The 21,846-nt window shown below is 41.6% G+C and overlaps 1 protein-coding gene across 1 annotated transcript in view; it reads right to left on the reverse strand.

Annotated features, from left to right (window-relative positions):
• LOC106592866 (ankyrin-2) overlaps positions 1-21,846 on the reverse strand; it is a 159,241-nt gene that overhangs the window by 16,302 nt on the left and 121,093 nt on the right. The window contains 2 exon segments of the mRNA XM_045723110.1: positions 19,361-19,430; positions 19,772-19,979. Coding sequence (XP_045579066.1) covers positions 19,361-19,430; positions 19,772-19,979 — 278 coding nt within the window.

A 21,846-nucleotide genomic window follows, 5' to 3' on the forward strand; every position in this document is an offset into this window, starting at 1 on the left:
TGAAAATACTGACGCAGGAGGTAAAGTTTTGATTTCAGATTTATCTTGGTGTTTCAAATTGTATTCGTGTTCCTCCACAAGGGAATTAGCTGGCTCCTGCTTTACTGGCATCATTACAGCAACTGGTAATAATGACCAAACTTTCTCATCACTCAAGTCAAGCTGTATAAATGCTGTTTTAGCTACAACTGGCAATGTGGTTTTAGCCTCAACAGAGTCTTCTGTTGCCATTGTTGTGGTAGATAACATGTCTGTTTTGGTGTCTCTGTGCACAGATTCAGACTGGACTAAGGCAGGTGAGATGAATTTCTTAATAGATGTTTCAGATTGAATAGAGTGAGGGAGAGAATCAGAAACTGGAGAAGCTGATTCATGCAAGACTGGAACAAGTTCTGCTTCCAATTGATCCAGAAATTCACTGTCTGAATACATCGATTCAGGAGAATCTGCTCTGTCCTCAGCATTCAATTCCTCAAGGCTAAATCCAGAGAATTCAATGTCTGAGGTGACTGATTGTGGTGACGAAGATCTATCTTCTGTGAATAGCAAATAATAATCACAACAATGTGGTCTGAAATCAGGAATAGGAGAGTCTGGAGAGAGAGGCCTGTACTCATTTAACGATGTTATAGATTCAGATGAAGATGGTCTAGACTCTGCAAACAAGAGCTCAAGGAAGGTATAACCATCTTCTGAAGTTACTGATTCTGGTGACAGGGGTCTGAATTTTATCAAACCTCCTTCAGCTGCTTCTACGAATTCACTCTCTGACACAAAAGATTCTGGAGAATATGGTCTCTCTTCATTGACAAATTCCTCAAGATAGAAGCCAGATCCTTCAACGTCTGAAGTTACTGAAATAGGTGACGAAGATCTGCTAAAGAATGACATTGACGACTCAATTATTGTGGGTCTAAATTGTGGGATTGGGGAATCAGGAGATAGAGCTCGATATTGGTCATTTGAAGTGATAGAATCAGGTGAAGATGGTCTAGACTCTGCAACCAAGAGCTCAAGGAAGGTATAATCACCTTCTGAAGTTACTGATTCTGGTGACAAGGGTCTGAGTTCCATTAGACCTCTTTCAACTGACTCAACAAATTCACTCTCTGATATAAATGATTCAGGTGAATCTGCTCTGTCTTCAGCAAACAGTTCCTCAAGACAGAACTCAGAGAATTCAATATCTGAAGCTACTGATTCTGGTGATGAACATCTACTTCCAGTGAAAGACAAATAACAATCGCAACATTGAGGCATGAAGTGAGGAACTGGAGAGTCAGGAGAAAGGGGCCTGTACTCATCAAATGATGCAACAGACTCTGGAGAGGATGATCTAGACTCTGAAAACAAGAGCTCAAGGAAGGTAAAGTCCCCTTCTGAAGTTATTGATTCTGGTGAGAGTGGTCTATACTCAGATAGGCTACTTTGAACTGTCACGGTAAATTCACTCTCTGAAGCGAAATCTGGTCTGTACAAACTACGATATTCAAGGTCTGAAGTTACAGACATAGGTGATGTAGACCTACACACATCGTACAACAAATAATAATCACAATGTCCAGGTCTGAATTGTGTATTAGGTGAGTCAGGAGAAAGAGGTGTATGATCTTCAAATGTTGGTACAGATTCAGGTATCGGAGAAACACTCCCATTGTATGACAAATAATAATCACAATGTCCAGGTCTGAATTGTGAACTACTTTCTGAAAATACTGACGCAGGAGGTAAAGTTTTGATTTCAGATTTATCTTGGTGTTTCAAATTGTATTCGTGTTCCTCCACAAGGGAATTAGCTGGCTCCTGCTTTACTGGCATCATTACAGCAACTGGTAATAATGACCAAACTTTCTCATCACTCAAGTCAAGCTGTATAAATGCTGTTTTAGCTACAACTGGCAATGTGGTTTTAGCCTCAACAGAGTCTTCTGTTGCCATTGTTGTGGTAGATAACATGTCTGTTTTGGTGTCTCTGTGCACAGATTCAGACTGGACTAAGGCAGGTGAGATGAATTTCTTAATAGATGTTTCAGATTGAATAGAGTGAGGGAGAGAATCAGAAACTGGAGAAGCTGATTCATGCAAGACTGGAACAAGTTCTGCTTCCAATTGATCCAGAAATTCACTGTCTGAATACATCGATTCAGGAGAATCTGCTCTGTCCTCAGCATTCAATTCCTCAAGGCTAAATCCAGAGAATTCAATGTCTGAGGTGACTGATTGTGGTGACGAAGATCTATCTTCTGTGAATAGCAAATAATAATCACAACAATGTGGTCTGAAATCAGGAATAGGAGAGTCTGGAGAGAGAGGCCTGTACTCATTTAACGATGTTATAGATTCAGATGAAGATGGTCTAGACTCTGCAAACAAGAGCTCAAGGAAGGTATAACCATCTTCTGAAGTTACTGATTCTGGTGACAGGGGTCTGAATTTGATCAAACCTCCTTCAGCTGCTTCTACGAATTCACTCTCTGACACAAAAGATTCTGGAGAATATGGTCTCTCTTCATTGACAAATTCCTCAAGATAGAAGCCAGATCCTTCAACGTCTGAAGTTACTGAAATAGGTGACGAAGATCTGCTAAAGAATGACATTGACGACTCAATTATTGTGGGTCTAAATTGTGGGATTGGGGAATCAGGAGATAGAGCTCGATATTGGTCATTTGAAGTGATAGAATCAGGTGAAGATGGTCTAGACTCTGCAACCAAGAGCTCAAGGAAGGTATAATCACCTTCTGAAGTTACTGATTCTGGTGACAAGGGTCTGAGTTCCATTAGACCTCTTTCAACTGACTCAACAAATTCACTCTCTGATATAAATGATTTAGGTGAATCTGCTCTGTCTTCAGCAAACAGTTCCTCAAGACAGAACTCAGAGAATTCAATATCTGAAGCTACTGATTCTGGTGATGAACATCTGCTTCCAGTGAAAGACAAATAACAATCGCAACATTGAGGCATGAAGTGAGGAACTGGAGAGTCAGGAGAGAGGGGCCTGTACTCATCAAATGATGCAACAGACTCTGGAGAGGATGATCTAGACTCTGAAAACAAGAGCTCAAGGAAGGTAAAGTCCCCTTCTGAAGTTATTGATTCTGGTGAGAGTGGTCTATACTCAGATAGGCTACTTTGAACTGTCACGGTAAATTCACTCTCTGAAGCGAAATCTGGTCTGTACAAACTACGATATTCAAGGTCTGAAGTTACAGACATAGGTGATGTAGACCTACACACATCGTACAACAAATAATAATCACAATGTCCAGGTCTGAATTGTGTATTAGGTGAGTCAGGAGAAAGAGGTGTATGATCTTCAAATGTTGGTACAGATTCAGGTATCGGAGAAACACTCCCATTGTATGACAAATAATAATCACAATGTCCAGGTCTGAATTGTGAACTACTTTCTGAAAATACTGACGCAGGAGGTAAAGTTTTGATTTCAGATTTATCTTGGTGTTTCAAATTGTATTCGTGTTCCTCCACAAGGGAATTAGCTGGCTCCTGCTTTACTGGCATCATTACAGCAACTGGTAATAATGACCAAACTTTCTCATCACTCAAGTCAAGCTGTATAAATGCTGTTTTAGCTACAACTGGCAATGTGGTTTTAGCCTCAACAGAGTCTTCTGTTGCCATTGTTGTGGTAGATAACATGTCTGTTTTGGTGTCTCTGTGCACAGATTCAGACTGGACTAAGGCAGGTGAGATGAATTTCTTAATAGATGTTTCAGATTGAATAGAGTGAGGGAGAGAATCAGAAACTGGAGAAGCTGATTCATGCAAGACTGGAACAAGTTCTGCTTCCAATTGATCCAGAAATTCACTGTCTGAATACATCGATTCAGGAGAATCTGCTCTGTCCTCAGCATTCAATTCCTCAAGGCTAAATCCAGAGAATTCAATGTCTGAGGTGACTGATTGTGGTGACGAAGATCTATCTTCTGTGAATAGCAAATAATAATCACAACAATGTGGTCTGAAATCAGGAATAGGAGAGTCTGGAGAGAGAGGCCTGTACTCATTTAACGATGTTATAGATTCAGATGAAGATGGTCTAGACTCTGCAAACAAGAGCTCAAGGAAGGTATAACCATCTTCTGAAGTTACTGATTCTGGTGACAGGGGTCTGAATTTTATCAAACCTCCTTCAGCTGCTTCTACGAATTCACTCTCTGACACAAAAGATTCTGGAGAATATGGTCTCTCTTCATTGACAAATTCCTCAAGATAGAAGCCAGATCCTTCAACGTCTGAAGTTACTGAAATAGGTGACGAAGATCTGCTAAAGAATGACATTGACGACTCAATTATTGTGGGTCTAAATTGTGGGATTGGGGAATCAGGAGATAGAGCTCGATATTGGTCATTTGAAGTGATAGAATCAGGTGAAGATGGTCTAGACTCTGCAACCAAGAGCTCAAGGAAGGTATAATCACCTTCTGAAGTTACTGATTCTGGTGACAAGGGTCTGAGTTCCATTAGACCTCTTTCAACTGACTCAACAAATTCACTCTCTGATATGAATGATTTAGGTGAATCTGCTCTGTCTTCAGCAAACAGTTCCTCAAGACAGAATTCAGAGAATTCAATATCTGAAGCTACTGATTCTGGTGATGAACATCTACTTCCAATGAAAGACAAATAACAATCGCAACATAGAGGCATGAAGTGAGGAACTGGAGAGTCAGGAGAAAGGGGCCTGTACTCATCAAATGATGCAACAGACTCTGGAGAGGATGATCTAGACTCTGAAAACAAGAGCTCAAGGAAGGTAAAGTCCCCTTCTGAAGTTATTGATTCTGGTGAGAGTGGTCTATACTCAGATAGGCTACTTTGAACTGTCACAGTAAATTCACTCTCTGAAGCGAAATCTGGTCTGTACAAACCACAATATTCAAGGTCTGAAGTTACAGACATAGGTGATGTAGACCTACACACATCGTACAACAAATAATAATCACAATGTCCAGGTCTGAATTGTGTATTAGGTGAGTCAGGAGAAAGAGGTGTATGATCTTCAAATGTTGGTACAGATTCAGGTATCGGAGAAACACTCCCATTGTATGACAAATAATAATCACAATGTCCAGGTCTGAATTGTGAACTACTTTCTGAAAATACTGACGCAGGAGGTAAAGTTTTGATTTCAGATTTATCTTGGTGTTTCAAATTGTATTCGTGTTCCTCCACAAGGGAATTAGCTGGCTCCTGCTTTACTGGCATCATTACAGCAACTGGTAATAATGACCAAACTTTCTCATCACTCAAGTCAAGCTGTATAAATGCTGTTTTAGCTACAACTGGCAATGTGGTTTTAGCCTCAACAGAGTCTTCTGTTGCCATTGTTGTGGTAGATAACATGTCTGTTTTGGTGTCTCTGTGCACAGATTCAGACTGGACTAAGGCAGGTGAGATGAATTTCTTAATAGATGTTTCAGATTGAATAGAGTGAGGGAGAGAATCAGAAACTGGAGAAGCTGATTCATGCAAGACTGGAACAAGTTCTGCTTCCAATTGATCCAGAAATTCACTGTCTGAATACATCGATTCAGGAGAATCTGCTCTGTCCTCAGCAATCAATTCCTCAAGGCTAAATCCAGAGAATTCAATGTCTGAGGTGACTGATTGTGGTGACGAAGATCTATCTTCTGTGAATAGCAAATAATAATCACAACAATGTGGTCTGAAATCAGGAATAGGAGAGTCTGGAGAGAGAGGCCTGTACTCATTTAACGATGTTATAGATTCAGATGAAGATGGTCTAGACTCTGCAAACAAGAGCTCAAGGAAGGTATAACCATCTTCTGAAGTTACTGATTCTGGTGACAGGGGTCTGAATTTTATCAAACCTCCTTCAGCTGCTTCTACGAATTCACTCTCTGACACAAAAGATTCTGGAGAATATGGTCTCTCTTCATTGACAAATTCCTCAAGATAGAAGCCAGATCCTTCAACGTCTGAAGTTACTGAAATAGGTGACGAAGATCTGCTAAAGAATGACATTGACGACTCAATTATTGTGGGTCTAAATTGTGGGATTGGGGAATCAGGAGATAGAGCTCGATATTGGTCATTTGAAGTGATAGAATCAGGTGAAGATGGTCTAGACTCTGCAACCAAGAGCTCAAGGAAGGTATAATCACCTTCTGAAGTTACTGATTCTGGTGACAAGGGTCTGAGTTCCATTAGACCTCTTTCAACTGACTCAACAAATTCACTCTCTGATATAAATGATTTAGGTGAATCTGCTCTGTCTTCAGCAAACAGTTCCTCAAGACAGAACTCAGAGAATTCAATATCTGAAGCTACTGATTCTGGTGATGAACATCTACTTCCAGTGAAAGACAAATAACAATCGCAACATTGAGGCATGAAGTGAGGAACTGGAGAGTCAGGAGAAAGGGGCCTGTACTCATCAAATGATGCAACAGACTCTGGAGAGGATGATCTAGACTCTGAAAACAAGAGCTCAAGGAAGGTAAAGTCCCCTTCTGAAGTTATTGATTCTGGTGAGAGTGGTCTATACTCAGATAGGCTACTTTGAACTGTCACAGTAAATTCACTCTCTGAAGCGAAATCTGGTCTGTACAAACCACAATATTCAAGGTCTGAAGTTACAGACATAGGTGATGTAGACCTACACACATCGTACAACAAATAATAATCACAATGTCCAGGTCTGAATTGTGTATTAGGTGAGTCAGGAGAAAGAGGTGTATGATCTTCAAATGTTGGTACAGATTCAGGTATCGGAGAAACACTCCCATTGTATGACAAATAATAATCACAATGTCCAGGTCTGAATTGTGAACTACTTTCTGAAAATACTGACGCAGGAGGTAAAGTTTTGATTTCAGATTTATCTTGGTGTTTCAAATTGTATTCGTGTTCCTCCACAAGGGAATTAGCTGGCTCCTGCTTTACTGGCATCATTACAGCAACTGGTAATAATGACCAAACTTTCTCATCACTCAAGTCAAGCTGTATAAATGCTGTTTTAGCTACAACTGGCAATGTGGTTTTAGCCTCAACAGAGTCTTCTGTTGCCATTGTTGTGGTAGATAACATGTCTGTTTTGGTGTCTCTGTGCACAGATTCAGACTGGACTAAGGCAGGTGAGATGAATTTCTTAATAGATGTTTCAGATTGAATAGAGTGAGGGAGAGAATCAGAAACTGGAGAAGCTGATTCATGCAAGACTGGAACAAGTTCTGCTTCCAATGGATCCAGAAATTCACTGTCTGAATACATCGATTCAGGAGAATCTGCTCTGTCCTCAGCAATCAATTCCTCAAGGCTAAATCCAGAGAATTCAATGTCTGAGGTGACTGATTGTGGTGACGAAGATCTATCTTCTGTGAATAGCAAATAATAATCACAACAATGTGGTCTGAAATCAGGAATAGGAGAGTCTGGAGAGAGAGGCCTGTACTCATTTAACGATGTTATAGATTCAGATGAAGATGGTCTAGACTCTGCAAACAAGAGCTCAAGGAAGGTATAACCATCTTCTGAAGTTACTGATTCTGGTGACAGGGGTCTGAATTTTATCAAACCTCCTTCAGCTGCTTCTACGAATTCACTCTCTGACACAAAAGATTCTGGAGAATATGGTCTCTCTTCATTGACAAATTCCTCAAGATAGAAGCCAGATCCTTCAACGTCTGAAGTTACTGAAATAGGTGACGAAGATCTGCTAAAGAATGACATTGACGACTCAATTATTGTGGGTCTAAATTGTGGGATTGGGGAATCAGGAGATAGAGCTCGATATTGGTCATTTGAAGTGATAGAATCAGGTGAAGATGGTCTAGACTCTGCAACCAAGAGCTCAAGGAAGGTATAATCACCTTCTGAAGTTACTGATTCTGGTGACAAGGGTCTGAGTTCCATTAGACCTCTTTCAACTGACTCAACAAATTCACTCTCTGATATAAATGATTTAGGTGAATCTGCTCTGTCTTCAGCAAACAGTTCCTCAAGACAGAATTCAGAGAATTCAATATCTGAAGCTACTGATTCTGGTGATGAACATCTACTTCCAGTGAAAGACAAATAACAATCGCAACATTGAGGCATGAAGTGAGGAACTGGAGAGTCAGGAGAGAGGGGCCTGTACTCATCAAATGATGCAACAGACTCTGGAGAGGATGATCTAGACTCTGAAAACAAGAGCTCAAGGAAGGTAAAGTCCCCTTCTGAAGTTATTGATTCTGGTGAGAGTGGTCTATACTCAGATAGGCTACTTTGAACTGTCACAGTAAATTCACTCTCTGAAGCGAAATCTGGTCTGTACAAACCACAATATTCAAGGTCTGAAGTTACAGACATAGGTGATGTAGACCTACACACATCGTACAACAAATAATAATCACAATGTCCAGGTCTGAATTGTGTATTAGGTGAGTCAGGAGAAAGAGGTGTATGATCTTCAAATGTTGGTACAGATTCAGGTATCGGAGAAACACTCCCATTGTATGACAAATAATAATCACAATGTCCAGGTCTGAATTGTGAACTACTTTCTGAAAATACTGACGCAGGAGGTAAAGTTTTGATTTCAGATTTATCTTGGTGTTTCAAATTGTATTCGTGTTCCTCCACAAGGGAATTAGCTGGCTCCTGCTTTACTGGCATCATTACAGCAACTGGTAATAATGACCAAACTTTCTCATCACTCAAGTCAAGCTGTATAAATGCTGTTTTAGCTACAACTGGCAATGTGGTTTTAGCCTCAACAGAGTCTTCTGTTGCCATTGTTGTGGTAGATAACATGTCTGTTTTGGTGTCTCTGTGCACAGATTCAGACTGGACTAAGGCAGGTGAGATGAATTTCTTAATAGATGTTTCAGATTGAATAGAGTGAGGGAGAGAATCAGAAACTGGAGAAGCTGATTCATGCAAGACTGGAACAAGTTCTGCTTCCAATTGATCCAGAAATTCACTGTCTGAATACATCGATTCAGGAGAATCTGCTCTGTCCTCAGCAATCAATTCCTCAAGGCTAAATCCAGAGAATTCAATGTCTGAGGTGACTGATTGTGGTGACGAAGATCTATCTTCTGTGAATAGCAAATAATAATCACAACAATGTGGTCTGAAATCAGGAATAGGAGAGTCTGGAGAGAGAGGCCTGTACTCATTTAACGATGTTATAGATTCAGATGAAGATGGTCTAGACTCTGCAAACAAGAGCTCAAGGAAGGTATAACCATCTTCTGAAGTTACTGATTCTGGTGACAGGGGTCTGAATTTTATCAAACCTCCTTCAGCTGCTTCTACGAATTCACTCTCTGACACAAAAGATTCTGGAGAATATGGTCTCTCTTCATTGACAAATTCCTCAAGATAGAAGCCAGATCCTTCAACGTCTGAAGTTACTGAAATAGGTGACGAAGATCTGCTAAAGAATGACATTGACGACTCAATTATTGTGGGTCTAAATTGTGGGATTGGGGAATCAGGAGATAGAGCTCGATATTGGTCATTTGAAGTGATAGAATCAGGTGAAGATGGTCTAGACTCTGCAACCAAGAGCTCAAGGAAGGTATAATCACCTTCTGAAGTTACTGATTCTGGTGACAAGGGTCTGAGTTCCATTAGACCTCTTTCAACTGACTCAACAAATTCACTCTCTGATATAAATGATTTAGGTGAATCTGCTCTGTCTTCAGCAAACAGTTCCTCAAGACAGAATTCAGAGAATTCAATATCTGAAGCTACTGATTCTGGTGATGAACATCTACTTCCAGTGAAAGACAAATAACAATCGCAACATTGAGGCATGAAGTGAGGAACTGGAGAGTCAGGAGAAAGGGGCCTGTACTCATCAAATGATGCAACAGACTCTGGAGAGGATGATCTAGACTCTGAAAACAAGAGCTCAAGGAAGGTAAAGTCCCCTTCTGAAGTTATTGATTCTGGTGAGAGTGGTCTATACTCAGATAGGCTACTTTGAACTGTCACAGTAAATTCACTCTCTGAAGCGAAATCTGGTCTGTACAAACCACAATATTCAAGGTCTGAAGTTACAGACATAGGTGATGTAGACCTACACACATCGTACAACAAATAATAATCACAATGTCCAGGTCTGAATTGTGTATTAGGTGAGTCAGGAGAAAGAGGTGTATGATCTTCAAATGTTGGTACAGATTCAGGTATCGGAGAAACACTCCCATTGTATGACAAATAATAATCACAATGTCCAGGTCTGAATTGTGAACTACTTTCTGAAAATACTGACGCAGGAGGTAAAGTTTTGATTTCAGATTTATCTTGGTGTTTCAAATTGTATTCGTGTTCCTCCACAAGGGAATTAGCTGGCTCCTGCTTTACTGGCATCATTACAGCAACTGGTAATAATGACCAAACTTTCTCATCACTCAAGTCAAGCTGTATAAATGCTGTTTTAGCTACAACTGGCAATGTGGTTTTAGCCTCAACAGAGTCTTCTGTTGCCATTGTTGTGGTAGATAACATGTCTGTTTTGGTGTCTCTGTGCACAGATTCAGACTGGACTAAGGCAGGTGAGATGAATTTCTTAATAGATGTTTCAGATTGAATAGAGTGAGGGAGAGAATCAGAAACTGGAGAAGCTGATTCATGCAAGACTGGAACAAGTTCTGCTTCCAATTGATCCAGAAATGCACTGTCTGAATACATCGATTCAGGAGAATCTGCTCTGTCCTCAGCAATCAATTCCTCAAGGCTAAATCCAGAGAATTCAATGTCTGAGGTGACTGATTGTGGTGACGAAGATCTATCTTCTGTGAATAGCAAATAATAATCACAACAATGTGGTCTGAAATCAGGAATAGGAGAGTCTGGAGAGAGAGGCCTGTACTCATTTAACGATGTTATAGATTCAGATGAAGATGGTCTAGACTCTGCAAACAAGAGCTCAAGGAAGGTATAACCATCTTCTGAAGTTACTGATTCTGGTGACAGGGGTCTGAATTTTATCAAACCTCCTTCAGCTGCTTCTACGAATTCACTCTCTGACACAAAAGATTCTGGAGAATATGGTCTCTCTTCATTGACAAATTCCTCAAGATAGAAGCCAGATCCTTCAACGTCTGAAGTTACTGAAATAGGTGACGAAGATCTGCTAAAGAATGACATTGACGACTCAATTATTGTGGGTCTAAATTGTGGGATTGGGGAATCAGGAGATAGAGCTCGATATTGGTCATTTGAAGTGATAGAATCAGGTGAAGATGGTCTAGACTCTGCAACCAAGAGCTCAAGGAAGGTATAATCACCTTCTGAAGTTACTGATTCTGGTGACAAGGGTCTGAGTTCCATTAGACCTCTTTCAACTGACTCAACAAATTCACTCTCTGATATAAATGATTTAGGTGAATCTGCTCTGTCTTCAGCAAACAGTTCCTCAAGACAGAACTCAGAGAATTCAATATCTGAAGCTACTGATTCTGGTGATGAACATCTACTTCCAGTGAAAGACAAATAACAATCGCAACATTGAGGCATGAAGTGAGGAACTGGAGAGTCAGGAGAGAGGGGCCTGTACTCATCAAATGATGCAACAGACTCTGGAGAGGATGATCTAGACTCTGAAAACAAGAGCTCAAGGAAGGTAAAGTCCCCTTCTGAAGTTATTGATTCTGGTGAGAGTGGTCTATACTCAGATAGGCTACTTTGAACTGTCACAGTAAATTCACTCTCTGAAGCGAAATCTGGTCTGTACAAACCACAATATTCAAGGTCTGAAGTTACAGACATAGGTGATGTAGACCTACACACATCGTACAACAAATAATAATCACAATGTCCAGGTCTGAATTGTGTATTAGGTGAGTCAGGAGAAAGAGGTGTATGATCTTCAAATGTTGGTACAGATTCAGGTATCGGAGAAACACTCCCATTGTATGACAAATAATAATCACAATGTCCAGGTCTGAATTGTGAACTACTTTCTGAAAATACTGACGCAGGAGGTAAAGTTTTGATTTCAGATTTATCTTGGTGTTTCAAATTGTATTCGTGTTCCTCCACAAGGGAATTAGCTGGCTCCTGCTTTACTGGCATCATTACAGCAACTGGTAATAATGACCAAACTTTCTCATCACTCAAGTCAAGCTGTATAAATGCTGTTTTAGCTACAACTGGCAATGTGGTTTTAGCCTCAACAGAGTCTTCTGTTGCCATTGTTGTGGTAGATAACATGTCTGTTTTGGTGTCTCTGTGCACAGATTCAGACTGGACTAAGGCAGGTGAGATGAATTTCTTAATAGATGTTTCAGATTGAATAGAGTGAGGGAGAGAATCAGAAACTGGAGAAGCTGATTCATGCAAGACTGGAACAAGTTCTGCTTCCAATGGATCCAGAAATTCACTGTCTGAATACATCGATTCAGGAGAATCTGCTCTGTCCTCAGCAATCAATTCCTCAAGGCTAAATCCAGAGAATTCAATGTCTGAGGTGACTGATTGTGGTGACGAAGATCTATCTTCTGTGAATAGCAAATAATAATCACAACAATGTGGTCTGAAATCAGGAATAGGAGAGTCTGGAGAGAGAGGCCTGTACTCATTTAACGATGTTATAGATTCAGATGAAGATGGTCTAGACTCTGCAAACAAGAGCTCAAGGAAGGTATAACCATCTTCTGAAGTTACTGATTCTGGTGACAGGGGTCTGAATTTTATCAAACCTCCTTCAGCTGCTTCTACGAATTCACTCTCTGACACAAAAGATTCTGGAGAATATGGTCTCTCTTCATTGACAAATTCCTCAAGATAGAAGCCAGATCCTTCAACGTCTGAAGTTACTGAAATAGGTGACGAAGATCTGCTAAAGAATGACATTGACGACTCAATTATTGTGGGTCTAAATTGTGGGATTGGGGAATCAGGAGATAGAGCTCGATATTGGTCATTTGAAGTGATAGAATCAGGTGAAGATGGTCTAGACTCTGCAACCAAGAGCTCAAGGAAGGTATAATCACCTTCTGAAGTTACTGATTCTGGTGACAAGGGTCTGAGTTCCATTAGACCTCTTTCAACTGACTCAACAAATTCACTCTCTGATATAAATGATTTAGGTGAATCTGCTCTGTCTTCAGCAAACAGTTCCTCAAGACAGAATTCAGAGAATTCAATATCTGAAGCTACTGATTCTGGTGATGAACATCTACTTCCAGTGAAAGACAAATAACAATCGCAACATTGAGGCATGAAGTGAGGAACTGGAGAGTCAGGAGAGAGGGGCCTGTACTCATCAAATGATGCAACAGACTCTGGAGAGGATGATCTAGACTCTGAAAACAAGAGCTCAAGGAAGGTAAAGTCCCCTTCTGAAGTTATTGATTCTGGTGAGAGTGGTCTATACTCAGATAGGCTACTTTGAACTGTCACAGTAAATTCACTCTCTGAAGCGAAATCTGGTCTGTACAAACCACAATATTCAAGGTCTGAAGTTACAGACATAGGTGATGTAGACCTACACACATCGTACAACAAATAATAATCACAATGTCCAGGTCTGAATTGTGTATTAGGTGAGTCAGGAGAAAGAGGTGTATGATCTTCAAATGTTGGTACAGATTCAGGTATCGGAGAAACACTCCCATTGTATGACAAATAATAATCACAACGTCCAGGTCTGAATTGTGAACTACTTTCTGAAAATACTGACGCAGGAGGTAAAGTTTTGATTTCAGATTTATCTTGGTGTTTCAAATTGTATTCATGTTCCTCCACAGGGGAATTAGCTGGCTCCTGCTTTACTGGCATCATTACAGCAACTGGTAATAATGACCAAACTTTCTCTTCACTCAAGTCAAGCTGTATAAATGCTGTTTTAGCTACAACTGGCAATGTGGTTTTAGCCTCAACAGAGTCTTCTGTTGCCATTGTTGTGGTAGATAACATGTCTGTTTTGGTGTCTCTGTGCACAGATTCAGACTGGACTAAGGCAGGTGAGATGAATTTCTTAATAGATGTTTCAGATTGAATAGAGTGAGGGAGAGAATCAGAAACTGGAGAAGCTGATTCATGCAAGACTGGAACAAGTTCTGCTTCCAATTGATCCAGAAATTCACTGTCTGAATACATCGATTCAGGAGAATCTGCTCTGTCCTCAGCAATCAATTCCTCAAGGCTAAATCCAGAGAATTCAATGTCTGAGGTGACTGATTGTGGTGACGAAGATCTATCTTCTGTGAATAGCAAATAATAATCACAACAATGTGGTCTGAAATCAGGAATAGGAGAGTCTGGAGAGAGAGGCCTGTACTCATTTAACGATGTTATAGATTCAGATGAAGATGGTCTAGACTCTGCAAACAAGAGCTCAAGGAAGGTATAACCATCTTCTGAAGTTACTGATTCTGGTGACAGGGGTCTGAATTTGATCAAACCTCCTTCAGCTGCTTCTACGAATTCACTCTCTGACACAAAAGATTCTGGAGAATATGGTCTCTCTTCATTGACAAATTCCTCAAGATAAAAGCCAGATCCTTCAACGTCTGAAGTTACGGAAATAGGTGACGAAGATCTGCTAAAGAATGACATTGACGACTCTATTATTGTGGGTCTAAATTGTGGGATTGGGGAATCAGGAGATAGAGCTCGATATTGGTCATTTGAAGTGATAGAATCAGGTGAAGATGGTCTAGACTCTGCAACCAAGAGCTCAAGGAAGGTATAATCACCTTCTGAAGTTAATGATTCTGGTGACAAGGGTCTGAGTTCCATTAGACCTCTTTCAACTGACTCAACAAATTCACTCTCTGATATAAATGATTTAGGTGAATCTGCTCTGTCTTCAGCAAACAGTTCCTCAAGACAGAATTCAGAGAATTCAATATCTGAAGCTACTGATTCTGGTGATGAACATCTACTTCCAGTGAAAGACAAATAACAATCGCAACATTGAGGCATGAAGTGAGGAACTGGAGAGTCAGGAGAGAGGGGCCTGTACTCATCAAATGATGCAACAGACTCTGGAGAGGATGATCTAGACTCTGAAAACAAGAGCTCAAGGAAGGTAAAGTCCCCTTCTGAAGTTATTGATTCTGGTGAGAGTGGTCTATACTCAGATAGGCTACTTTGAACTGTCACAGTAAATTCACTCTCTGAAGCGAAATCTGGTCTGTACAAACCACAATATTCAAGGTCTGAAGTTACAGACATAGGTGATGTAGACCTACACACATCGTACAACAAATAATAATCACAATGTCCAGGTCTGAATTGTGTATTAGGTGAGTCAGGAGAAAGAGGTGTATGATCTTCAAATGTTGGTACAGATTCAGGTATCGGAGAAACACTCCCATTGTATGACAAATAATAATCATAACGTCCAGGTCTGAATTGTGAACTACTTTCTGAAAATACTGACGCAGGAGGTAAAGTTTTGATTTCAGATTTATCTTGGTGTTTCAAATTGTATTCATGTTCCTCCACAGGGGAATTAGCTGGCTCCTGCTTTACTGGCATCATTACAGCAACTGGTAATAATGACCAAACTTTCTCTTCACTCAAGTCAAGCTGTATAAATGCTGTTTTAGCTACAACTGGCAATGTGGTTTTAGCCTCAACAGAGTCTTCTGTTGCCATTGTTGTGGTAGATAACATGTCTGTTTTGGTGTCTCTGTGCACAGATTCAGACTGGACTAAGGCAGGTGAGATGAATTTCTTAATAGATGTTTCAGATTGAATAGAGTGAGGGAGAGAATCAGAAACTGGAGAAGCTGATTCATGCAAGACTGGAACAAGTTCTGCTTCCAATTGATCCAGAAATTCACTGTCTGAATACATCGATTCAGGAGAATCTGCTCTGTCCTCAGCATTCAATTCCTCAAGGCTAAATCCAGAGAATTCAATGTCTGAGGTGACTGATTGTGGTGACGAAGATCTATCTTCTGTGAATAGCAAATAATAATCACAACAATGTGGTCTGAAATCAGGAATAGGAGAGTCTGGAGAGAGAGGCCTGTACTCATTTAACGATGTTATAGATTCAGATGAAGATGGTCTAGACTCTGCAAACAAGAGCTCAAGGAAGGTATAACCATCTTCTGAAGTTACTGATTCTGGTGACAGGGGTCTGAATTTGATCAAACCTCCTTCAGCTGCTTCTACGAATTCACTCTCTGACACAAAAGATTCTGGAGAATATGGTCTCTCTTCATTGACAAATTCCTCAAGATAGAAGCCAGATCCTTCAACGTCTGAAGTTACTGAAATAGGTGACGAAGATCTGCTAAAGAATGACATTGACGACTCAATTATTGTGGGTCTAAATTGTGGGATTGGGGAATCAGGAGATAGAGCTCGATATTGGTCATTTGAAGTGATAGAATCAGGTGAAGATGGTCTAGACTCTGCAACCAAGAGCTCAAGGAAGGTATAATCACCTTCTGAAGTTACTGATTCTGGTGACAAGGGTCTGAGTTCCATTAGACCTCTTTCAACTGACTCAACAAATTCACTCTCTGATATAAATGATTCAGGTGAATCTGCTCTGTCTTCAGCAAACAGTTCCTCAAGACAGAACTCAGAGAATTCAATATCTGAAGCTACTGATTCTGGTGATGAACATCTACTTCCAGTGAAAGACAAATAACATTCGCAACATTGAGGCATGAAGTGAGGAACTGGAGAGTCAGGAGAGAGGGGCCTGTACTCATCAAATGATGCAACAGACTCTGGAGAGGATGATCTAGACTCTGAAAACAATAGCTCAAGGAAGGTAAAGTCCCCTTCTGAAGTTATTGATTCTGGTGACAGGGGTCTGAATTTCAATTCACCAATTTCTGCTGCCGGTGAGTATTTTTTCACAGGAACTACATAATCAAGGAAGTTAGCTCTATACTGAGGAATTTGTAACATCCCCGGATCTGGTGATTCCGATCTGTTTTCAGTTAATGATTCTCCATGACTTAAACTAGAGTACTCAAATTCTGATGTTTCTGAGGCTGGTGAGGAGGGTCTACTTCTAGACTGATACGTTTTATATTCAGCTAACGGCAAACTAAACTCCGGAAGTGGAGGGTCGTGAGAGAAGGGCCTTAAATCATCCAACAACGTATCAGATTTAGGTGAAGATGGCTTCGTGTCAGTTAAGAAATGGTCAAGATATAAAAGGATTCCATCACTGTCTGAACCGAGTGTCTCAGGAGAAGGAGTTTTGTACTCAGGAAGGGACGACAACTGGATGAACTCCCATTCCATTTCTGTTTCACTATCTGGACTGCCAGATCCCGGTGATGGTGGTCTATGTTTTGTCAAGTCTCTTTCAGCTACTGTATCTACTTCTGACAATATTGAATTAGGAGAATCTGGTCTTTCCACGGCAAACAATTCCTCAAGACAGAACTCAGAATAGTCTAGGTCTGAAGTAAAGGATTCGGGTGAAAATGATCTATCTATTGAATCACACACTGAGGGTGTGTGTTGAGGTACTGGAGAGTTAGGAGAAAGCTGCCTATTCTCATCCAACGAAGTAACAGACTCTGGGGAGGATGCTCTACAGTCAGTGAACAACAGATCTGCATAGTCAATCGCTGATGTCACAGGTGTCTCAGGTACTGGTGTGTCAGGTACAGGTGTGTCAGGTACAGGTGTGTCAGGTACAGGTGTATCAGGTACAGGTGTGTCAGGTACAGGTGTATCAGGTACAGGTGTGTCATACTCAGGTACTGGGGAGGTCGGGGACAGGGTCCTGCTCTCAGTCACCAATTCATACAACTCTGGCGACGGGGACCATATGTCATCAGAAAACATCTCAGAGGACACAGGGGATAGGGAACTCAGAACACTGTCTGAATGGTAAGGAGAGAAGGGACTCCGGATGATATCTGGGTGGTAAGGAGAGAGGGGACTCCAGATGCTATTGGTGTGGGAAGGGGAGATGGGACTCTGGATGCTATCGGTGTGGAAAGGGGAGAGGGTACTAAGAGCGCTATCTGCTATCTCTGAATCACAGGAATCCTTTTTACACTTGTATATGTCTGAAGGAGAATATGAGGGTTCTCTACTCTCCATAATGTAGGCTTTAACCTCGGATGAAAATCTAGACCCATCCAACCCGGGAGAAAGAGGCCTGCTTTCACGGAATGCCCTGGCAGAATCTGGAGACATTACCCTACACTCGCGGAGAGGGGAGTCAGGCGAAATTGCCCTGTAGGTGCCAAACGGACATTACGGACTCAGGGGATGATAGTCTAGCTACGCTAATGAACCCTTCTTCCATGGGCGAGAGACCCCGTAGAGAGTCAGGTGACAGGGACTCCATTTCTGAATCAGGAGTCATTGGTCTGTAGTCAGTGAGATGTGAATACAGTGTTGTGTCTTGGCCAGGGGACTGGGGGGTAACTGGCATGAACATGTAGGATGTTTTTGCCCTCACTATGACGTCATCGGGTTCTGGTCGGACGGTGATAAAGCTAGGGTGCCTGTCAGGTGAGTCGCGTGTCATCGGAGTGAACTCGCTGGTTGGTGGACTTTGCTTCGGCCGAACAATGCCCTTTTGGACGTTGGTTTGCTCTACCATGCTGTAGTGAGCCATGGCACAACCCTCTCCTGGCTCGTCAATAAACGAAAGCTGTGTCTCCATCTGTGATTGGTTCCTTCTGAGAGCTGCCAGCTCCAGCCGTTTCTCTTGCCGGTCTTCGGACCTGGGGACCATCTCAGTGACCTGCAGGATTTCGTCTGAGCCATACATGGCCTGGTAGAAACGAGCCGTTATCTCTTCTATGTGCTTTTCAGAGATGACTGTTCTCTGGTCAGCCTCCTCAGCCACTGTTCTCTGGTCAGCCTCCTCAGCCACGGCCAGACTTGCCGGACCATGGCAACAGTCCTGAGGTGAACAAGCCTGGCTACTGTTCTCAGGCGAACACGCGTTGCTACAGTCAGACTCAGCTAAATTACTGTGGTCATAGATTTCTGTGCTGGCCTCTCTGGACAACCTGGCTTTGGTTTTAGGGTTCAGGGTAATGGAGGAGGTGGAGGATGAGGTGGAGACATAGGGTCTGTCCAGTGGCATCTCCCTAAACCCAACACAGAGTTCTCTGAAGTCTGTCTCTGCCTGCTCAGACTCTGACAGACTCAGACCAAAGTCTCTGATCACTATGGGAGACGATATCCTGAGCTGTTCCGGTGACAGCCAGCACTCATGCTCAACCTCGCCTCGCCCCGGTGGGGACATTTGGTCAACACCAGCTGGCAGAAGCCCAGTGGCGCCCACTTGAGGGTGGAGCAGGCCACTGCTACCTCTGCTGCGCTGGTCCTGAGGCTGGTCTCTGGTTTGGTACTGGGGGCCATACACCTGAGACGCTAGTCTCCATGTTTCTGCTCCAATCACGTTCAGAGGGGGACTTACTTGCTCGCTGGCGGTGGCGGACTCCCTTGTTACCGCGTCCTCCGAATCCCACGGGTTGGGGCTCAGCTCCCTAAAACATGAATGACATGAACACCGGGTTATTATTACATTTACATTTTAGCAGACTCCAAAGAGACATACTATATGACTATATAATAACAGAAACAATTATTATAATCATTATAGTTATTATATATTATTATTAATACTATTGTTATTATTATGTTAATCTGGAGGAGCTATTAGGTATTGTCAATATTAAGTTCTGATGATCTACTGGAATGACAGATTGATAATGAGTCTCAAACTCCGTAGAATTCTCCTCTCTTACTAAAGTCAACAGTTAAATGAAATATAAAAATATTCTCATCCATCCTTGAAGCTGATTGGCTCATTCTCTGACTGACGTACGTTGTGATCTCCAGGTCCTCCAATAGTCCGTGCATGCTCTCTGAGTGGGTGTGGCCCATAGGCTCCGCCCAGGAAGGAATGTCCAGGAGGGAGGCTACTGATAGGTCCTCCTCTGAGACGGCTGGGGGCGGTCTGGGGGAAGAGTCCACCCTCCTCACCAGTCTGAGGCTGTCTACGTCCTCCTGCACTGAGGACAGGGCTACAGACACTGGCAGACAGAGACACACACACACACATATATATATATATATATATATATATATATATAGAGAGAGAGAGAGAGAGAGAGAGAGAGAGAGAGAGAGAGAGAGAGAGAGAGAGAGAGAGAGAGAGAGAGACAGAGAGACAGACAGACAGACAGACAGACAGACAGACAGACAGACAGACAGACAGACAGACAGACAGACAGACAGACAGACAGACAGACAGACAGACAGACAGACAGACAGACAGACAGACAGACAGACAGACAAAGAGAGAAACACAGAGAGAGACAGAGAGAGACAGAAAGAGAGAGAGAAACACATACAGAGAGAGAGAGAAAGAAAGAGAGAGAGAGCGAGAGAGAGAGAGACACACACAGACTCAGGATCAAAACATGGTCAGATTTATATCGTCCTCTACCAACATCACTGGCAGAACCCTCTGAATGAACCCTTACACTAAGTACGAATTACACTGTGACATTTGGGGGAAGTCCATAAAAAAAATGTATGGGCCTAATAATAAAGACGTAATTTAACGGTTAAAAGGACCTTTTAATGTGGCAAGAACACAACCAGTCATGATGCTCTCATCTGATTGTCGAACAAATCCCTCATTAGTATTGTGGCAAGGAAACAAATCACTTAGCGGATTTAAGAGAGCCCTGATGTTGGAAACAAACATCATTATGTTGGTAAACAGCCCTGAAGTTGGAAACAAACATCATTATGTTGGAAACAAACATCATTATGTTGGTAAACAGCCCTAATGTTGGAAACAAACATGATTATGATGGAAACAAACATCATTATGTTGGGAAACAGCCCTGATGTTGAAAACAAACATCATTATGTTGGGAAACAGCCCTGATGTTGGAAACAAACATCGTTATGTTGGAAACAAACATCATTATGTTGGTAAACAGCCCTAATGTTGGAAACAAACATGATTATGATGGAAACAAACATCATTATGTTGGGAAACAGCCCTGATGTTGAAAACAAACATCATTATGTTGGGAAACAGCCCTGATGTTGGAAACAAACACATTATGATGGAAAACAGCCCTGATGTTGGAAACAAACACATTATGATGGAAAACAGCCCTGATGTTGAAAACAGCCCTGATGTTGGAAACAAACATCATTATGTTGGTAAACAGCCCTGATGTTGGGAACAAACACATTATGATGTCATGCAGAGTCACATGTATTTATTTTCCAAGTTATAGCACACCATATGTTTTAAATACAGCAGGTTTTTAAAGGACAAAACAGTTTGGTCTGCTTTGTGTTTTCATTTTTGCCATGGAAAAAATATTACAATACTGATATCGTCCCGACCCTACCTCATAGTGTGTGTGTGGAAATATCATAAACAAAACTGTAAAATCACATTGTTTAACTGCACTGCCATATTAACATTTTTAGATATTGCCAGACTGACTGACTGAGCTACCATAATACCCATGGCCTGTCCAGAAATAACCCCTAACCCCTACTGTCCAGAGTCTAGACACGTGTGGAGATCTGAGAGTGATTGATGGGTGGTGACATGGTGAGAGATTCACCTTACCCTCTTGGTGGAATTTTGGTGGTATTGCTTACACCTGTCCAATCCTCTCTTATCTCCACAAGTGTCTAGAGGTAGGGGCTAGGGCTTTCTTCTGGACAGGACCCCACAACCCTCCAGCTGTGGGGTGGACCTATAACACGACTTGAGCAATTGGTTGGATGTTTCATTCCATTTCTATATACACACACGGATTTGCACAGGTGTAAGCTGGACACACCCACAGCACCCTGATCAGACAGGTCTGGGTAGCTGGAGACCTGCTGTAAACAGTGAAATGATATATTTAAATGTGTACT

The sequence above is a fragment of the Salmo salar genome, chromosome ssa08, assembly GCF_905237065.1.
Source record: "Salmo salar chromosome ssa08, Ssal_v3.1, whole genome shotgun sequence".
NCBI classification, from domain to species: Eukaryota; Metazoa; Chordata; class Actinopteri; order Salmoniformes; family Salmonidae; genus Salmo; species Salmo salar.